The sequence below is a fragment of the Arachis stenosperma genome, chromosome 8 (assembly GCF_014773155.1).
Source record: "Arachis stenosperma cultivar V10309 chromosome 8, arast.V10309.gnm1.PFL2, whole genome shotgun sequence".
NCBI classification, from domain to species: Eukaryota; Viridiplantae; Streptophyta; class Magnoliopsida; order Fabales; family Fabaceae; genus Arachis; species Arachis stenosperma.
Window position 1 is genome coordinate 1,046,969 of NC_080384.1, and position 20,483 is coordinate 1,067,451.

Below are 20,483 nucleotides of genomic sequence, written 5' to 3' on the forward strand. Positions count from 1 at the left end.
GTTCAAACTTTGCCATAGCATTCGCAACCGCAATACGGTTGGCTGATCTCTGAATTACCAATTTTAGAAACCAAATCATGATCTGAACTTTGGATGTTAGTAAACCAGTCTTGGACGGGGAGAAAAGCTTTCAAATAATCTATTTCACAAAAAAAAATCTGCTTTTACCCTGCCTTCCAAGCTAAAAGTAATCCTTTTCAAATAGCAAGAAGCTCACAACAAAGTACCGTTCCTAACGACACTACCTCAATACGACCACATTGTCAGGCTCCATCCAAGTTTCTAATAATACAGCCAAAGTCAACACAATCGCCATGGATACTAGGATTATTATTAATCTTAAACATCCCTCCGGGAGGAGGAGACCAAGATGAGCTCAGGCAGGATAAATGGACACCGTTAAGTTTAGTGAACAAAGACTTTAATTCCTTATCAAATGTTAAGAATAATGATAACACTTAAAAAGCCAAGAATTCATAGGATTGAAAACATCATTATTCATGTCTCTCCAAATTCAACAAAGATCAAAAAAGAAAAGAGTAGCATTGATATTCTTACATTCAAATACCCACTGTTTCAAGGATGGACAGTGAATATCATTAAAATGTAAAGTTTGCCAAACTACACTAGCTTTTGGACAATCACATAAACAATGAAGGACGATTTCCGGAGCTAGGGAGCAACGTGGGCACAAATCAGAAGAAGAAAGTCCACAGTGATGTCTAAAAACAACAGTTGAAAGAGCATTATGGAGGCAAAGTCAAACAAAAAGTTAAATTTTTCAGGTACGTGGGTTCTCCAAAGCCAGAGCCACTCTTCAATCTCCTCCCATCCATATTTATGCTTGCAAAGCCATAAATAACTACTACTAGAAGAGTAAATTTTTGAATTTGATGTATCCCATCTCCAACCTGCTATGTTCCCAGATTCCACATCAAGATTGTAAGAATTAATATTTAGAGACAAAACAGTAGATATAGTAGTGTAAATCCCATTGAAATTCCAACAATCATCTCTCCAAAGATCACAAATAGTAAGGTCTTATATATGTGATGTGGACATATGGCAACTCATTTGCAACAGCACCTTCTCTTCTCCAAGAATCAAACAAAAAAGAACCATTTAAAAAACCAATACACCAAGAAAAACCCTCTTTCAGAACTTGATAAGCCTTCACAATGCTTGTCCAAACATAGGAAGCATTCTTAGAGGAGGACAATCCTCTATTCTTATATTTATTAGCAAGCATTTGAACCCAAAGTTTCTCTAGACACTGAAAAAACTGCCAGACAAGTTTGCCTAACAGTGCTATATTGGCGCAAGTAAGGTCTCTAATTCCAAGCCCACCAAACTTCTTTGGGGTGCCCACCGTCGGCCAGTTGACAAGACTCATATACCTTCCTTCAACCTAGTCCTTCCAAAGAAATTGGCGCATTAACAAAGATATTTTATTAGTGACATTGATAGGAAAGAACGAAACATGCATTTGGTAAACCGGTAAAGAGGTCACTACTAAATTAATCAAACAGAGCCGTCCGGTCCTATTCAAGAGATGCCCTTTCCAATTAGCAAGTCGACTCCTTATTTATCCAAGACACTATTAAAGGAAGCTCTGGACACCCTGGAGTGATTAAGATTGATACCGAGTTACTTTCCAAGATCTTGGGTGAATCTAATGGCAAAAATTCCAGTGAACATCTCTTTTCTTTGATTAGAAACATTTTTGGAACAGAGAGTTTTGAATTTATCTAAATTAATTCTCATCGCGGAAGCTTTGCAAAATAAGTTGAGGGAATTCATAACAACTTAGACTTGGAATTTCCTGACTTTGCAGAAAAGTAATAGATCAGCAGCAAACATAAGATTAGTGTTCTGAAAACTGGATCGAGTCAGTCGATCGAACCAATTCAACCAGAAACCGATATGAAAATGGCCCGGTCTTCCTCCTAAAACCGCCATCTCCAAACCACTCAAAAGCTGTTGAACCGGCCGGTTGGACCAAAATGAAAACCGACCGGTCTTGTGAACGGCGTCGTTTTCGTTATTAAAAAAAAAAAAAAAACAACGTTCAGCCCTCACTCACTCATCCCCTTCCCCCAACACCCCTCCAAATCGTGAATCACTATCTGAACTCCGAAGCAAAGGTCAAAATCACCCAACCAAACCCCTAGGTTCTCCCTGCAACGGTTCTGCCGCAGTGCCGCCGCCGTCCGTGCTGTCGGCGCCTCCGCGTCTTCTCTTGTAGCTCGGCGTCGTCCTTCCCCCTGTCCCCGTCCTCCCTGGCTTCTCTCAAACTTGGAGCAGTTTGCCGCCGTGTTGCCGCTCGCCGTCGTCTCGCCGGTTGCCGTCCGTGTCTCCGTCAAAGGTTAGCGGCACTGCTTTCACTTCTTCGGTTCTTCTCTTTCTTTTATGCTCTGTTTGCTGATTTTTGAATGTGAACTTGTGAATGGATTAATGGAAAATCAAAGAGTTGATTTTGTGCTGCTGCTCTTTCTTTAGTTCTTGAAATTTTTGTTGAAATTTTCTTGCTGCTGCTAAAAAAGGAAATCAAATCATTATTGAAATTTTTGTTTAGCTTTATTGATTTCAGGTTTAGTGTGATTAGGGATTACTTGTTGCTGTTTTGTAATGTTTGTTGCTGAATGCTAAAAATGGAAATCAAATCAAATGCTGTTTGTTGCTGAATGATAATTTTTGTTGCTGATGCTGAATGCTGAATGCTGTTGGTAGTATTAATTTTGTGCTGCTATTAATTTTCTGGCTGTGCTGCTGTTGTGGGTTCTGGGTTCTCGTGTGCTGTTGTGTGTTTTGTGGCTCTGCTGTGTTGATCATCTTTCTCAATTGTCAATATTCACTCTTCACTTGCGTTGTGTTGATCATCTTTCTCAATTGTCAATGTTCTTTATCAGAACTGAGAAGGAAAATGGCAATCTGAACCAGCAAACGGATTTCCGCAGCGTCAGCGCGTGCTCACACTCGCAGGAACAAGAAAACTAACTCTCTTTCTGCCCTCTGGTACCTCTTCATCTTTCGTTCTATTTCTGCACTCGTTCATTATATAGTAAGTGAGCTCTTTGGTTTCCTGGCATAATTGAATAGGAGATTCAAGAGACACAGTTGATTTCTTAATACTGAAAATCACCCTTAGTTTTGATATAATTGTTTTGTTTAGTAGGAACTAATAGAATCTCTTAGTGGCTTTATCATTGTTGTTTTCCAAGTTATACTAGTTTCTTGTAAGAGAATTAAAGCTAGCTAGTCTGGCCTTCCGTTTTGCACAAAAAAAATTATACAAATACTGCCATTTTATCAAAACTATAGTCACAATTAGGAAGTTTAATTTAGTATATGATGCAGATATGCCTATGGTACAGATATTTGAGTAGAAACAAAGTATTTGTACATTATAGCTTGCATAGGTTGCGGAATAGGATAATAACAATTAAGAGTATTGAGTATTGATATACTTTTTGTCTCTCTTTGAAATGTTACTTTCTGTATTTACTGTTTTAATTTAGCTTTGCATTCTCTCAGGACTTCTTGGAACAGCGATTATAGTGTTGTTTATTGGGTTTCTTTCAATAAATCATGGTATTATCTGATATCTTCACACTTTGTACTGTTTGAATTGGCATTTCTTTCAATAGTCACTCAGAAGCTGCTTTTATATTCTAGGATGTTTATTTATAATTTATTTATTATTTTATTTTAAAACGGTTTTCCATTTGAACCACGGTTAGACCGGTTGGACCAGTGAACCAGTTACTAGAACAGTTCGATGACCGGTCCGGTTCTCAGAACCTTGCATAAGATGGGAGACCCTTGGTCCCCCTTTAGAAACAGCCATTGGATCTCATAAACCCATATCAACCTGATTAGTAATGTAGCAAGCTAAATGTTCCATACAAATAACAAACAAGTAAGGGGACATAGGATCTCCTTGCCGAAGACCCCTCTTAGGGACAAACTTATCTAACTTATTGCCATTCCAAAGAATTGAAAGAGAGGAAGCTTGGACAATACCTATTAAATTGTGTTAAAATATTCATTATATATATTTTTTAATTTTAGAATTAAATTTTGATACACGATTTTTTTTTCCAAAGTTAAGAGTGAGACTCGAACCCAAGACCTATAGATGAGGGTGGGAAGACTATGCCATTTGAGTTATAGCTTGTTGGCAAATTTTGATACAAGGTTAGTGTAAAATAATTTTACACGTGTATTCAATTACGTAACCACCATATCATAAAAAATAATTACTTTTTATATTAATTGCATTTACATAAATAATCATCCAAAAAAATAGACGTAATTGGACAATTGTGTAAAAATTTTTACACAGTCAATACATAAAAAATAAACATTAATTTGTATCTAAAATGATAAAATAAAAATATATATGAAATTAATTTAATAAAAAACAAAATTTTATTATAGTATTATTTGATTAATAACTTTATTTAGTAGAAGTTTATATCCTTGAATTTTTTTCTACTCAACTTTATAATATTTACGAGTAAATTAAATTTTATACTCAATATGTATTTTGATAATTAGTTCTCAAACATAAATTTAATTAAAAATTATTTAAAAATTAATTGAAACAATAACACATTTTGAATTTTTATCTATCTAAGTAACTAATTTTATTATTATTTTTATTTGAAATTAATTTTAGGTCTTTCTTTTATTAAATGATTGAATAATTATTAAATAATCTATAAAATATATAATAAGAATATGAGAGATTCAGTGTATAATTTTTTTTCTAAAATATCATTTATCGTACATAATTCATATAAAAATATATTTCACTTTTATTATTGATTAGAAGACAATCTATTTATCATTTTGATTAATCTCATTTATTATTATTGTTATTATTATATTTAATTTACAAAAAAATGAATTAATAACCACATTATTACTTATCAATATATCAATATTTATAATAAATAAATAAATAATTATTTAACATTTAATATGTTCATATTATTTATTTTTATATGCTTTGATATATTTATAAATTTTTTTTGTTATTTTTATATGCTACATGTTTGCCCCCACTGTTTAAAATTTTTGGATCCGTCTGCCGAAGGTAATGTCTCGAATGTTCAGTTAGTGCTCAGGACTTGTTCTTGGTTGATTGGCTTTGCTCACTGCTTGACGATAAATTTCAATTTTGATGACTCTGTTACTGGATTACTGTTTGATGATAAATTGCATTGCCTTGTTACCGATTTACTGTTCATTCTTATTCTTCTATCCCGTAACTACAGTAATTTATCACTTCGACAAAATCTGTTTTTTAAATAGAAATTATTCTAGACAAGAAGAATGATTTTTTAAGGAGCAATAATCATAAGAAGCTGCTAAGGTACTAACTATTGCATATGTGAGATAAGTTTCATTGTGGCATAAATATGGAGGTAATTTGGAGGACATAAATAACTTCAGTGAATTCTTATTTGATTTCTGAAGATATGTTGGAATTAATTCCAATCTTTGACAATAAATCTGTATATGCGTATAAATACATAGACCACAATAAATTAGAACTTTGTAAAGATGAATTATGGCATGGTACTGATCAATATGGATTATCTTGTTTAATGTTGCTGAATTGAAATTATCTGTTGTTTTACTAAGATTTTGAGGATCACGCTCTAATAATTGACCTTGCATATTAGTAACTGAGCTTTTAAAAGAATTTAGAGGTGCTGAAATTTGGGTTGGCAGGGTTAAAAACTAGAATTTACTTGCAACTTTGTTTCGTGTTTCCAACTCTGTTCAACGGCAAAGTACAGAAGTGTAGGGTCAACAGAACCTAAGTTTAGATTGTGGATCTGTCACTATATGATATTCAAGAAATGCATACATAGGAAAGTAGTAGTTTTGCGTATTTAAAAGAACTATATTTTAAGTTAGTGTATTTATAAATGACAACTTTAGGCACCAGTTTTATAGATTTCCTTGTTTTGTGCAAGTTTTTCAAATAGTTTTAGATATATAAGGAATCTTAAACTTCCTCCTAGAATTTAATCATGGAGGAGAGATGGTTGTTGACATGGTATTGAAGTCTGAATCAAGATTTCAACCCTTGTCATTTCCGTTCTAAGTTGGAGTATATTATCAATATCAACAAGCTTAACAATGGTGATGTTTTAGTATGTTTATTTATATTTTATTTATTATTTTATTATAAAACAGTTATTTCGATTGAACCATGGTTAAACTGGTTGAACCAGTAAACCAGTGAACCAATAACTATTCCGTCGCGCTCAACCACTTTTTCTCATACACTTCCCTACTCAGATCGAAGAAGGCAATGGCTTCCCTGCTCACTTAGTAGTGCTTGTTCTTCGTTTATTTTTTCAGAAATTTTATTAATTATTGAATGATTATTGATTAGCTCTGCTCACTACTGTTGTGATGTACTGTACTCTTTTGTGTTTTCTTCACTGCTGTGCTATGTTTTTTTGTGCTTTGCCGTGCTGTATTTTTGTGTTCAATTAAGTTAATTAAAATTATGTTTTGAGAACTTAGCTTTGTCATGTTTGATGAATTTTGCTAATTATGTATTTCTTGAAGTTGGTATGCCTCTCTAGATTCTAAATAGTGTCCTCCATGTTTCTGATTTTGACAATTTGAGGAGTTTATGAAGCATATTGTTCACTGATAATCTGATATTGCATATGATTTGGGACCGCTTTTGAGGAGTGTATGAAGCAGAATACTCACTGTGTTTGGAGTTGTGTATTAATTAAAATAGTTAAATTGTTATTTGGGCCATGTTACTGTTTGTTCACTAGAGTTTAAGGTTAAAATATCCATTTATTAGTTGGCAATGTTAATATTATTACTAAGCAATTTATAAATCATTCAGTTTTTATAAATTTGAGGTCTTGTGTTTATCCTTATTAATCTTTGTTAATTTTTGTGCTAACAACTTTGTTAAAATTGTACATAAATGGTGATTGTCTTAATAATATAACAAGTATTACATTGTTATTAATTGATGAGAACAAAAGTTATTTAACTTTTGAGTTTGTACTTTGATAAGATCATAAGATTTTGGTTGATGTGGTGTTTTAAATTTGGATGATGATTTAAAGTTTATATCATGGTTCTGAAAATCGGATCGGACCGGTCAGTTCGACCGATCTAACTGTGAACAGGCAGCAATGACGGCCCCATTCACCCCCTAAAACCGTTCCTCAAAAAACCGGAGAAGAACTGTCGAACTGGCCGAGAGACAAGGAACTGGCCGGTTTAAAAGAAACTGGCGTCATTTTTGGCAAATTTGGTTTACTTTCACTGAACCAGGCCTCTCACTCTCATAATCTGAATCTCATTCCTCTCAGCCTTGCAGAACTCTGAAATCTGAATCAGTCACTCCCCCTTCTCCAACCTAGCCTCTCTTCGAGCCACTGACGCGCCCGTCCGTCGAGCCACTGCTGCCGTTCGTCCGTCGATCTCGGCCGCCGTCCCTGCTCTCTTCCAACTCCTGCTTTCTTATTCTTTTTTCCTTGGTTCATTGAAGATAAGATTGAGTTAAATTTTTATTTGTTTTCTAAGGCAAATATAGATATGCTGCAATTTCTTCTAACTCCTATTAGTTAGTTCTGATCCCAAGGTCTTTGTCTGTTCTACCAACAACAAAAAACATAAACAAAAAAAGAAAAAAAAATTGACTCTTTTTCATCCTGTGATGGAATTTGAGACATGAACATGAAAAATCCTATTTTTGTGGCTCCCTTTGAAAAAAATGGGATTCTTTATATCTCGGTCTTTTTGTATGCCACTTATGGCTGAATGTATGGTCTCTTAGTTGATAACTCAGATGTTCATGTTCTTTTAGTATTTAGGCATGTTTAGCTTCTGATTTGAGAGTTTTTGATTAACTTAGATAGATAGATAGATAGATAGATAGATAGATAGATAGATAGATAGGAATGGAGGAAGTTGAACAAGCCAATAGATTAGCTGTTGAAAGATGTCATAGAGTTCTTAGTATTTTGTCTCAGCCAAGGGATCAAGTTCAGAATAGGAATTTAATGGTGGAAACTGGTGAAGCTGTGTTAAGGTTCAAGAAAGTTGTTTCTTTGCTTCACAATGGTTTGGGTCATGCAAGAGTGAGGAAGAATAGAAAGCTTCAAGTACCCTTTTCTCAAAGCATACTCTTAGATAACCCGAATTGCTTCAAGAACAACAAACTTAATCATGATCAATTAAAGAAAGTAGTGATGCTGTCTAAAATTTTGATAATCCTTGTTAATCTTTGAAAAAGTTTGTTGCTCTTGTGTAACTTTTTGTTGTGTTATTGTGATTTAATTATTGGTATTGTTGCTGTGTAATTGTTGTTGTTGCTTTATTTTAAATTTTAATTGGTGTTGTTGTCTTGTAAGTTGTAATTTGCTATAATTTGTTAATTTGGTGTAATTTTCTTAGTGTGCTGATCTTATAATTTGTTAATTGTTCTTGTGTTAACTGTTAACTTGTTTTAATTCTTCGTTGTGTTTGTCCTTGTGGTACAAATTCTTCTTATTTGAAGGCTTTCTTTTTGGTTGTGAATAAGCCGGCATTTGACTTAGATGAACTTCTCTATGATCCTGTTTTTATATATGAAGAATATTTAATTATTAAGTCATTCAATTCTTCTATTAGGTATTTTGCCTCTAGCTTCATTTTATTGTCATTCATCAGTGATTAATTGAACTCCAATTCATTTTATTGCCTCTAATTCATTTGTCTTAGTTTAAGGTGGATATATAAGTTTTTAAATATGGTGATATGGTGAAAAAGTTTTATCTTTGATTTCTATCTTATTTTCCCATATAAAGTATGAGTATCATGCCATTATGCAATAATAATAATAATAATTTAATCTTAGTCATCAAATGATATACATCATGGTACTTGGATGTTTGCTTCTTATTTTCTGGGAAGTTCATCAGTCTCTTGCAGTTCCTTTTAATACTTCGAGACTTCATTTATTGAGTTTCGGCAAATGCTACACTATTTATTTGAGTTTTGACAAATGCTATATTAATTCTTCCAACATTAAAGATTGATTGTTAATATTTTGATGTTTGTACTTTTTTAGGATATTTATTTATAATTTATTTATTATTTTATTATAAACGATTTTTCAGATTGAACCACGGTTGGACTGGTTGAACCAGTGACTAGAGTGGTTCGATGACCGGCCCAGTTTTCGGAACTTTGGTTTATATTAAGACTATAATTATGTTTGAGTGTGTTTATTTATATTCTATTTATTATTTTATTATAAAACGGTTATTCCGGTTGAACTATGGTTGAACCGGTTAGACCAGTGAATCAATGACTAATGCGGTTTGATGACCTGTCCGATTTTCAGAACCTTGATAATGAATGTGGATGGTGAATTGCCGAATATAAAGAGGTGGATTGTGTTGTACCCTGTTTACATGAATTCGAAGAAGACGATGGCAGAAGGAAGACGAATTGGACTCAGCAAAGCTTGCGAGAATCCCACATGTGCTGAAATTGGCGATTGCTGCAACTATCTGAAACTCCCTTTTGCAATTGAGGTATCTTCAAAAATTAAAATTTTTGGGTTTTATGAATATTTATTGCTATTAGATTTTTATGTGTATGGTAACTTTGTTGATGAACACAGATTGACAAGGCTTACCCGCGTGATTTCATGCAAAGAGGGAGAGTGAAGGTGTTGTTGAAGAAGGAAGATGGCAATCTTTTTAATCCCAATATCTCATCCAGTAAGTTGTTCAATATAGTTTTGTAATCAAACTTTTGTGGCTACCCATTTTACTTTTATGTTTATGTAAAGTTGAATCAATGTAGTACTCTGATATTGTTTTTCTCTAACATAAATAGCTGTTGGGTGTTGGCTGAATCATGTGTCTTACATGTTTCTTGATGTGTATGATAATGTCACTTGTAAAATTGAATTGTTTATTGTTGAATGTCCAATCCAAGTGTTCATTGACTTTTGTTATCTGTAAATAGTCATGGATTGGGTTGCAAACATCAATATGAAATTCCCCTAAGTCAATTAGAATAAAGTCTAGTGCAGGTGTTGCTTATTAGGGTGGCATATTTTTAGGTCATGTTTATTGGTGACTATGGAGTTGAAAGTTTGACAAGACTCAATTCATAAAATGTCGTTTCCCTTTGTAGCATTGGCAGTATCCTAATACTTTCGAATCTTGATGTATTTACTTGTTGCTAGCTTTGGAGTTGATGTGAATCATGTCTCGATGTTGGATGGTCTTAGTTGTTGATAGTAATTTATTCCAAATAACATTAACCACGACATGAGGTCGTGGTAGATGTTTCTTATGTTGCTTCATGGTTTTACCATGTGGTAGGTTACTGCTATTAGTTTTCCCTCCTTCCCATTTTCCATGGATGAGGGAGGGCTGCTTCACCGAGGCTGAAGTGTAGAGTCCATATTAGAATGTTGAGAAAAACATTCTTATAGTTACTTCTCATTTGTTGCACAAACATGACAAATTATTGAAACTGGTTGTTATTTTTCTTGCAGGAAAGCAGCTAATGCTTCGTGTTGCAGACATGGTACCCAAACATCATGGAAGGACAAAGAAGCAGGAGGCGGCTGTGTCAACATCAAATGCAGGAGCTTCCAACAAATCTGGGAAAGGTGAAAAAAAGAGGAGATAATTTTTTGGAAATATTATCTTAATTATTGGATGTATTGTTGTAGGGGTAATTTGTCCTAATTGAGTTCAAGTTTTTACCACCCGAATGAGTGCCAATGTATTTATGAACCTTCACCAAACAGTTTCAACAGTCGTTCACTTGATTATAGGACAACATTTTCTTCATATAATCCAGCATTGGTAAAACACTTTTTCTTCCCTTTTGTCGAGGGAAGAATCACATTATGTTTGTGCTTTACAACCAAGAAGCATCTAATAGAACATGCATTTTGTTTTTTTTTTTTTGGATCCCTTATAAAAGACATTTAATGGCATATTCGCATATTTGCAAAAGTATTTGACTAGATTTACTGTCTTAAAATTTTTGTAAGCATACTCATAAATATCCAATGGAACTGTAGTATATCATTTGCATTTTGATTAACTCCAAACTCTATTTAGATAGTGCTATTGGTTAGTTTGTAATTGGAACTATAACTGCATCCACCATATATCAATGTTGAATACAAAACTCACTTTTATTTCTAGTTTGTATATGGTTTCCTCAAAAGTTTTATTTCTAGTTTGTATTATGGTTTCCTCAAAGTTTGTGCAGTTTATTGATACACTCTCCATATATAGTAGTTTTATATGTGTATCTAATGACATAATGGATAGTAAAATGGATATGTTTGCACAATTGTGTAAAATATTTTACACTTTCAGTGCATGAAAATTAAACTCAATTAATTTATTGATTTTTATAATTCCAAAAGTTATCTTTTAATTAAATAGTATGAACGTAGTTTTGAGTGTCGCAGGGTTATATTGAAGAATAGATTTCTATTCTGGTTTCAGAAGTTCATGTCGGATAAAGCAGTACAAGCATGTTTATGAAGAGTGTTGTCTTCTTTTTACTTGCTACAGAAACCAAAACGCATTTTACATTCTGTTTAATTAAAAATATTTAAACATGATAAATTGGCGTGCTGAATTTAACATGGATCGCTTTATGGTACAGATGTAAATTGGTATAGATTTATAGATATTTTAAATTGTACGTTGTTTGACAGATACGTGGTCTACAAAGGGGACAATGTGTCGGATTTTAGTCAGTTCAAGCGGCTTTGAAGAGTCTAACAAACCGTGTTGGTCCTATAACAGTATGTACATCACAAGAGTTCCATTAGTGGCAACTTTTTATTTTTGGTCATATTAGTGGGAGTTTTTGGACATGGGCTTTTGAAGAGGAATTTGAATTTCATTGTTCTTATAATGTTTATTTTACCGAATTTTGTAAACTGCCAAAAGCCCAAAACCTTGTTATGAAATATGGGTTAGGTGTTGACAAATGTTAATGGTGTCTGGAACTTTGTAATGGACTAATGGTTATACAAGGGTGAGTGAAGGGAGAAAATTTTGGAGAAGGAATTTTCTGGTTGTTATTGGTGATTTTTTTGTGGGAAAAATAAAGACGAGTTTCTGTGTTTTTATTATTTCCACCGAAATGCAATGAACAGGGAAAAATGAGAAAAATAATTTACAACACTAGTTAATAGAAGGGCCAAAAATATTATCTATTTTATTATATAAAAATTAAATTTTTATACTTAATAATAAAATTAATGTGGCATGCTTCTAAAAATATTTTTTAATTTATTTTATTTTATTTTATTAAATAATATAATTCATTATGATGAATTAATTATATTAACTAATTAATTTGATTAGATATTTAAATATTACACAATTTATTATAATTTATATCAATCAATTAATTATAACAAATAATTTAAATAAAATCAATTATAACAAATAAATTATAGGGTAAAACACACAATTGAACTAAATCCAACTCAATATTATACAATTCACCCAAATAAAAAACACTATATGGATCTTCTAAATTACCTCTCTATGTAAATCGAATAGACTAGATTTAGTTCTCTATGTAAATCTAATCACCCGGTTCGATTTATACATGCATGATCTAATCACCATGTTTCAATTTATGCATGCATGCATGCTGTCCTAGTAAATCTAAACAGAGTGAAACAGAATGATTAGATTTACTAGAACAGCATGCATGAATAAATCAAAACAAGGTGATTAGATTTACTAGGACAGCATGTGTGCATAAATCTAACCAGTGTGTTGCGATTTACAATATTTAATTTGAAAAAAATAATTAAAATACTATATCAACAAAATTATCATTTAATTTATGAAATTAAGTATAAAAATTATTTTCTTTAAAATATTGATACACTATGCATACACATACATTAGAATTTTTTAAATAAATATTTTATTTACGGATATAGGTAATTTGTAGTATATTTACCAATTTTTATTTTTTTACATATTCTGTTTACCATGTAAATAAATTAAGATTGCTTATATCTCATTTACACTGTAAACGAGATAAGACACGATTTTATTAGGCATTATCTCATTTGTAAACGAGATAATAGAATTTTAAAAAAATACACATAATGAGATAAATTCATAGTTATCTCGTTTATACCGTAAACGAGATATATGAAGTTATAAATATAAAAATAATATTAATAATTTAATTTAGACTAATTTAAAAAATAAAAAATTGATAAATTCTGTTACTAATTTAGATTGACTTTAATTAAATTATATCTCATCTATATTTTAAATTTTAAATTAATAAATTTTTCATGTTTATTTGTAAAATTTAAAAATAGATGATTTCAAATAACAGTAGAAATAGACGGTTAGTTTTAAATTAAAAATTCATTAGTTTTTAAAAAAATGGATAAATTTACGTAAAAGTAGTGATTTAAAACTAGCTCATTATATTTCTATGAACCAACACCTTTGAATTTTTAATTATATATGTTCAAGTAAAATTTATCAAAGTATTTTATTTTTTTATTCTTTTTTAATACTATTTTTTTAATACAAATTTAAATGCATTGGTTTTTATAAAAATAATGTGTTAATTGTGAATGAACCATTTTAAATCACATCGATTTTTTTAGAAATTAGTAATTTTTTGTTTATGTACGCAACTAATCTAAAATAATGTTTAAAATTTTAAACTTAACTAAAACGAAAAAAAATTGAATATGAGAATTTAGTGCAACTATAAATATGGAGAATCAAAGAAGGCATAAATCATATGTGAGTAGTGTATAGTTATTGATAATTATTTAAATTATCAGATGAATAAAAAATTATAGTTATTAAAAAATGTTACATGAATATCCCCAATCATCTCTCTATTAAATCGAATGAGTCAGACTAGATTTATCTTTCTATGTAAATCTAATCACCCTATTTTGATTTATGCATGTATGCATGCTGTTCTAGTAAATCTAATCATTCTGTTTAGATTTACTAGGACAGCATACATGCATGCATAAATCGAAACAGGGTGATTAGATTTACTAGGACAGCATGCATAAATCGAACCATGGTGATTAGATTTACATAGAGAACAAAATCTAGTTTGACTCATTCGATTTACATAGAGAAGTGATTGGGGAGATTCATGTAACGCTTTTTTATTTTAGATGAATTGTGTAATATTGAGTTGGGTTTAGTTTAATTGTATGTTTTATCCTAAATTTTACAGCTAATTAATTTAATTAATACATATATCACACTAAACCCTAAATTAATTATAACTAATGAAAAAACTGATGTAGTTTCATCTTGAAGGTATTTTATGCTGAGGCAAGGATGGAGAATGAAATTAAGACAACCGTGAAGAATTGAGTAGGATCTCCGCCTTGTTCTCCATAATCCTCGAATTCTTCAAAATTTTAGGCTATTATGAGTATTTTAGTAATTTTATCTCTTATATATATTTTAGTAATTTTATGGTGTGTCATTTTATTTTTTTAAACATGATATTAAATTTTATTGAATTTATAATTTTGAACAAGATATATTAATAAGTTATTACAATGTTTTATGATTTTTTATATTTTATTTTTTAAATTTTATTAGAATTTTTATAAAAAATTATCAAAGTAGATAGAGAATAAAATCTTGTAGGAATTGTGAAAAATATAAGAAAACAAAAATGAGAGTAAAAAATATATTAGTAAATAATAGGTGGGATAATATTTTAAACTTTTTTAATTACGAGAACTAATTAATTAATAGATTAGAGTCATATATTATTAAATAATTATTTTGCTTTATTTATTAAATTTTTATTGGATAGAATTTTACCTGTTTAGATACAAAAAAAGATGCTTTATTATAATTGATTAGGACAAGCAAAAAATGTAATTAAATATTTTTTATTACTCTTGTAAAAATTTGAACAAAGAAATTTAGAGTATTAAATTATTGCTAGTTAGCTACTTAGCTAGACATGTAGTAGAAGTATAGAACACATAAGGTAAAAATTTAAGTGTATTTAATTTAATATAAAATTAATAGTTGAGAGTTAATAGTTGAGAATTCTCACATGATAATTTAATAAGATTTACCAAATTATTTAACTAAAAGAGAACTTCTCAATTTTAATTTTCATATGTGATCACTATTCACTAAAATCAAAGAAAATAAGTTTTCTTAAATGAAACAGTGCAATTTATGAGTTTAAGAAAGTCTTAAGAAATTTTACAAAGAATTTTTTTAATTTCTTTTTTTTTTGCTAGCTTATAATATTTATGTAATACACGTAAAAGTTTATACAGTATTATTTATAACAATACTGGTATAATTTATTCACATATTTTAAAAATAAAAATACACTAAAAGTATAATATTGTATTAAAATGGTCAATTTTAGTAATTATACATTCAAAGGGAATTTTGAATTTATTATTATTAACTTAACTAAACAATATTCATTATAATTAATAACCTATTTTTAAATAAAAAAATTTCTAATATACTAATTAATCCAAACATGAGTTATAATACACTTTGCTATATTCTTTATTTGTTCACCATTATTTTATTTGTACCTTATTAATATGTTTATATCATATCCCTCAAAAGTACGAAAATAGATGAAGTTGACAAACGAGCGTTTACTTTTGTTGTTCTCAAATTAAATTGCAACGTTTTTTTACAACTATAATATTCTATAAAAAAAAACAATAGTTATATATAGCTAATTTCAAGCTAACTAACCTTAGCAAAGATTGTCCGTAAATATTTATGGAAATAATAGTTTCAACTCTGAAATTGGGTTAACCGTTTTTTAAGACAGGGCATGTGAGTGTGTGGTAAACAGCAAAATAATATTCTCACTGATATATTTAATTGTTTTATTCGAAAAACAGCAAAACTTAGATACCACAGAATTTGAATTTTTTATTTTATAATTGGGAAAGAGATGGTGTTTTGCGTTAAAATAGAAGAAAACAGAGTTTTACAAGAGATTGGAGGCGCCGTCCTGACGGATCTGCAATACGCCCAATTCGTAATGCACCAACAATTCGCCCCCCTTGTATTGATTGCATGCATGACACGTGTCTATGGCCCCCCTCAACCTGTGAATCTCATAATTTTTCTTGGTCTCTCTTCATACTCATGTTCTCTCTCTTCCTTTCACTTTCAAATCTCGTTCTCTCTTCTGAACACCACACTTAAAGTGACTCAACAATTCTTTCTTCTTTCTTCTATAACTTAAAACAACCCCTTCCCTCGTACTAGAACTTCTTCTTCAGATTTATTGATTTCAACTATTTCTCTATCAACATCACCAAGTAAGTACATTTTTTAATAATAAGGTTTTTAGTGAGTTTAATTATTTTAATTAGTGTAAATAAAAAATAAATTAGATTAGTTTTCAGAAATTAATTTGGGTTAATTAATTCATTGTTAGTAATAATAGTGTTGAATCTAGTATTAGTTAGGATCACAATCTTAGTTAGATTAAGATAGTACTAAAATATATTTTTAACTTATAAACAGTACTTAATATATTATTAAGATACTTTAAACATTCTTTATATATTATATATTTTTGTAGAAAAATTTAAATACTTAAATATATACTACAATACATACATTCGAACATAGATATGTTAAAATTTAAATATATATTTTATATATTTTACAATAAGTTAATCATATTTAATATAATATATTAATATATATTATTTACATATATTATTTACAAAAATATAAAATATAAGATTTCATGCTATGTTCAGAATATATTTTATTTAATGTATTATTAAATTTATGTTGAATAAATGTTAAAGTGGGATATGTTATTTATTTCAAACAGAACCGAAAATATTATATGTAAAATTATTTAAATATGCTTTATTTATTTATTTAATGTTAGAGAAATATTGTATATATGTTAGATATAGTTTATATAATGTAATAGTTTTTTGTTTCAGAAATAATATAAATAGAAGATGATTCGTGATATTACGCGTCCTGAAGATCACATTGTTGAATATCTTGAACGACCACTATATGTAAATATTTTTATGTTTGTATATTTGTTAATATTGTTGTTGTTATTATTGTACTTAGTATTATTGTTAATATTGTCGTTGTTGTTATTATTATTATTATTATTATTATTATTATTATTATTATTATTATTATTATTATTATTATTTATGTTTGCTTATTTTTTTTGTTTCTATTGTTAATTATAATTTTTTATTTGTTTCAGAGTTCAAGAAATTTAGAATCAAGACATCTGAACCAAGATTCATATGATCCCCGAGTTGAGATCGAGTTACGAGATAGTGGATTCTATCACATATCTCAAATTGGGAGACTTGTTTTGCACAATACACTTATACGCCTTAATCGAGCGATGGCGTCCAGAGACTCATGCGTTTCATCTTCCACACGGTGAATGCACGATAACCTTAGAGGATGTTGCAATGATATTTGGACTCCCGATAGATGGTATGCTGGTGTCAAGATTTACAGATAGCAACACTAATGGCCTCGAAAATGAATTCATTACACAATTTGGTACTGTACCTACTGCCGCTGATCATAAAGGAAGCGGTGTCAAGCTTGCATGGCTCCGCACCCTAAAACGGCGCATGCAGTTGGACACCGCACTTAGTAGACAAATGTACGTCAAGATACACTTATTATTGTTGTTTGGCACAAATTTATTTTGCGACAAGTCAGGAATGACAATCCACTGGAAGTTCTTGCCTTTGCTTCGAAATTTTTCTAACATTAGAGGCTTTAGCTGGGGATCCGCCTGCCTGGCACATTTGTATAGGGCATTATGTCGGGCATCAAGTTATGATTGCAAGGAGATGGATGGCCCATTGGCACTGCTTTGTATATGGGCTTGGGAACGGTTACCGTTCCTAGCACCGGTGCGATCGTATCCTAGTTTTCCGCTTGCGTGCAGGTAAAATTATTTCATATGTTAACATATTATTGCTTATGTATTGTTTAGGTATATTATATAACATATATTGGTACTGAGTGTTAGAGATTTATTTTATTTCAGTTGGATGTTTTGACGCTCGCAGTTTCACGGATACCAAAAGTGGACCATTTCTCACATCAAGCGTTTACTAGATGATATTCCTGCAGATGGGGTTAGTTTTTTTGTTGTATTTAACATTGTTGTTATTAATATTGGCATTATATTTGTGTTTGTATTTATGCAGTCGTTTTGGAATGTTTTTGCAGTTTGTGTGGAACTCGTACAGTCCTGATCATATAGAAAATATTGTAGTTCCAAATGACATTTTGCAGCATCGATTGATGTGGAGTGCAGTTGTGCCACTAATATCGTTTGAATGCATTGAGTGGCATGCAGCAGACCGGGTGATGAGGCAATTCGGTCTGGCGCAGAAAGTTCCTGGAGAAGCTACTCGTCTTAAAGAATCTCACAACGTGGTTCTGACTGGACCAAAGAACAAAGATTGGAGAGTTGAGCATTCTGAATACATTATGAGCTGGACAAATTGTTTGAGTTTCGTTCTAGTTGGTGATCCTGCACTACGCCATCAAGCATCCGATCGGTATATTCAATGGTATCAGAAGCATATCGGGCTTACCTACGATTGACTGGTTATGTTCCACAGCCATAGCCACAGCCACAGCCGCAGCCACAGCCGCAGCCGCAACCACCCATACCAGCTGCCAACTTCCTTTCCACACCAGTACCCGTACACACAGCCAAACCCTGAGCCTGGACCATCATTCTTCAGTCAGTTATTCCCTGACTCACACTCACTACACATGCCTCCCTACTAGGGATATTATCGACCTTTTATGTCACAGCATGTAGACACAGCTGTATAATCATCAAACCGCCAGCTATATCAGTGGGTGGCTGAAACAGAGACATCTCAATGGGTAAATGACTTGTTCTTTGACCCTCAGCTACAAGTGCAGCAATCCCAGCCTCAACCTCCTACAGTTAAAGAGCAGGCACCACAGCATAGTCAGCAATCACCTCAAATTGTGCCGGGTCGGTCATCTGTGGATTCGAGACTAAGACGTCGCAGTCCATCTCCATGCTCGGGGTCTAGAAGGTCTGTTGACTCGATCCAAAGTGTCACTAGAGGGATCGGTCATAGTAATGCTGTTAATTTTCCTCAGGTGCAAGCACCAATGACTGCGGTTGATAATGATAGTGAGGACGAAAGTGAAGATGATAGCGATGGTAATAGTGTAGTTAATATTGGTGTATTTAATATTAGTGTATTTAATATTAGTCTATTTATTATTGTTAATGAATCCTAATACTTGATTAATGTATTTATTCTTGTGGTTGTTCATGTCATGCAGCTGCAGTGGAAGATATAGATAGGGTGGAAGGTGCGAGAAGTTTCCACACTACCGATGTACAAAGTAAGAGGTATAACTTGAGGATTGACCCAATACGTAGGAGCGCAAGTATATATACCCCTTCCACAATAAAAAAGGTAGTAAAAAAATGTACTAAATTTGTGAAAAAGACATTTAGCAAGTAATCTTTATATTTATTGTTCACCTATTGTTGTAAGACTGCTATTGTGGTAAGATTGCTATGGTAGTTTTTGTTTAATTTAATTCATAATGTAGTACATAATCCAATACAAGAAGTAAATAAATGCCGAAAACCCTAAGAATTATGAGCATCACCACTAGCACTTGACCCTGGACGCTGAGGGCATCTACTTCGACTGTGACTTTAGCCTCCACAAAGCCTGCAACGCCTAAGACCACGCATATAACGCATATCCATTTCATTCAAGAAACGAGTTATTTTGGGACGTCCTTTGGATACTCGCTTTAAGTGCGAATTAGGTATATGCCTTGGTCCTTGATACACAGGCCATGTTGCTGGGTTCCCTTAATGGCTTAAACCTTGCTCTATACACCTTCTTTATCTCCTCCATCCTATATACGTCATGAACATATTGTTGCCAATCAAGTCGTTGGTTCGCACAACACGCAAAGACATGACGACAAGGAATTTGATATGTCTGAAACTCACCACAATCACAATGCCGTTGACGAAGATTCACCGCATACTCTAAACCACTGGGCATCTCGCGCACCTCAAAGACCTCATTCTGCCTATCAAACAAGTTAACTTGGATGTTTCCCGCTGTCTGCTGATTTGATTGAAGTTTGTTGATTGCATATTCAGAGAATACATGTCCCACATTCATTCGAGCCTCAGCCTCAGCCCTATTCCTAGTGAACAACTCATTTAACCTGTAAAAAGTTGCCTTGACAAGTGATGTAATTGGAAGATTTCGCGCCCCCTTTAAGGTGTACCCCATTGATGCACTCGACTAGGTTTGTGGTCATATGACCCCAGCGATATCCATTATCGAACGCCAAAGCATATTGCTGACGTGGGATCCGATCGAG

The 20,483-nt window shown here is 31.8% G+C and overlaps 1 protein-coding gene across 2 annotated transcripts; it reads left to right on the plus strand.

Moving 5' to 3' along the window:
- Positions 1-2,084: 2,084 nt before the first annotated feature.
- LOC130946515 (signal recognition particle 19 kDa protein-like) lies at positions 2,085-12,089 on the plus strand. Of its 2 annotated transcripts, XM_057875279.1 has the most exons (6): positions 2,085-2,365; positions 2,910-3,015; positions 9,386-9,578; positions 9,668-9,767; positions 10,556-10,672; positions 11,744-12,089. In XM_057875279.1, exons 3-6 carry the CDS (start codon positions 9,396-9,398, stop codon positions 11,887-11,889), a joined length of 546 nt encoding a protein of 181 aa, XP_057731262.1. In that variant the 5' UTR covers positions 2,085-2,365; positions 2,910-3,015; positions 9,386-9,395; the 3' UTR covers positions 11,890-12,089. The 2 variants fall into 2 exon arrangements, with proteins under 2 accessions (XP_057731262.1, XP_057731263.1); XM_057875280.1 differs by lacking the exon at positions 11,744-12,089 and having other exon boundaries at positions 10,556-10,968.
- The last annotated feature ends 8,394 nt before the right edge of the window (positions 12,090-20,483 follow it).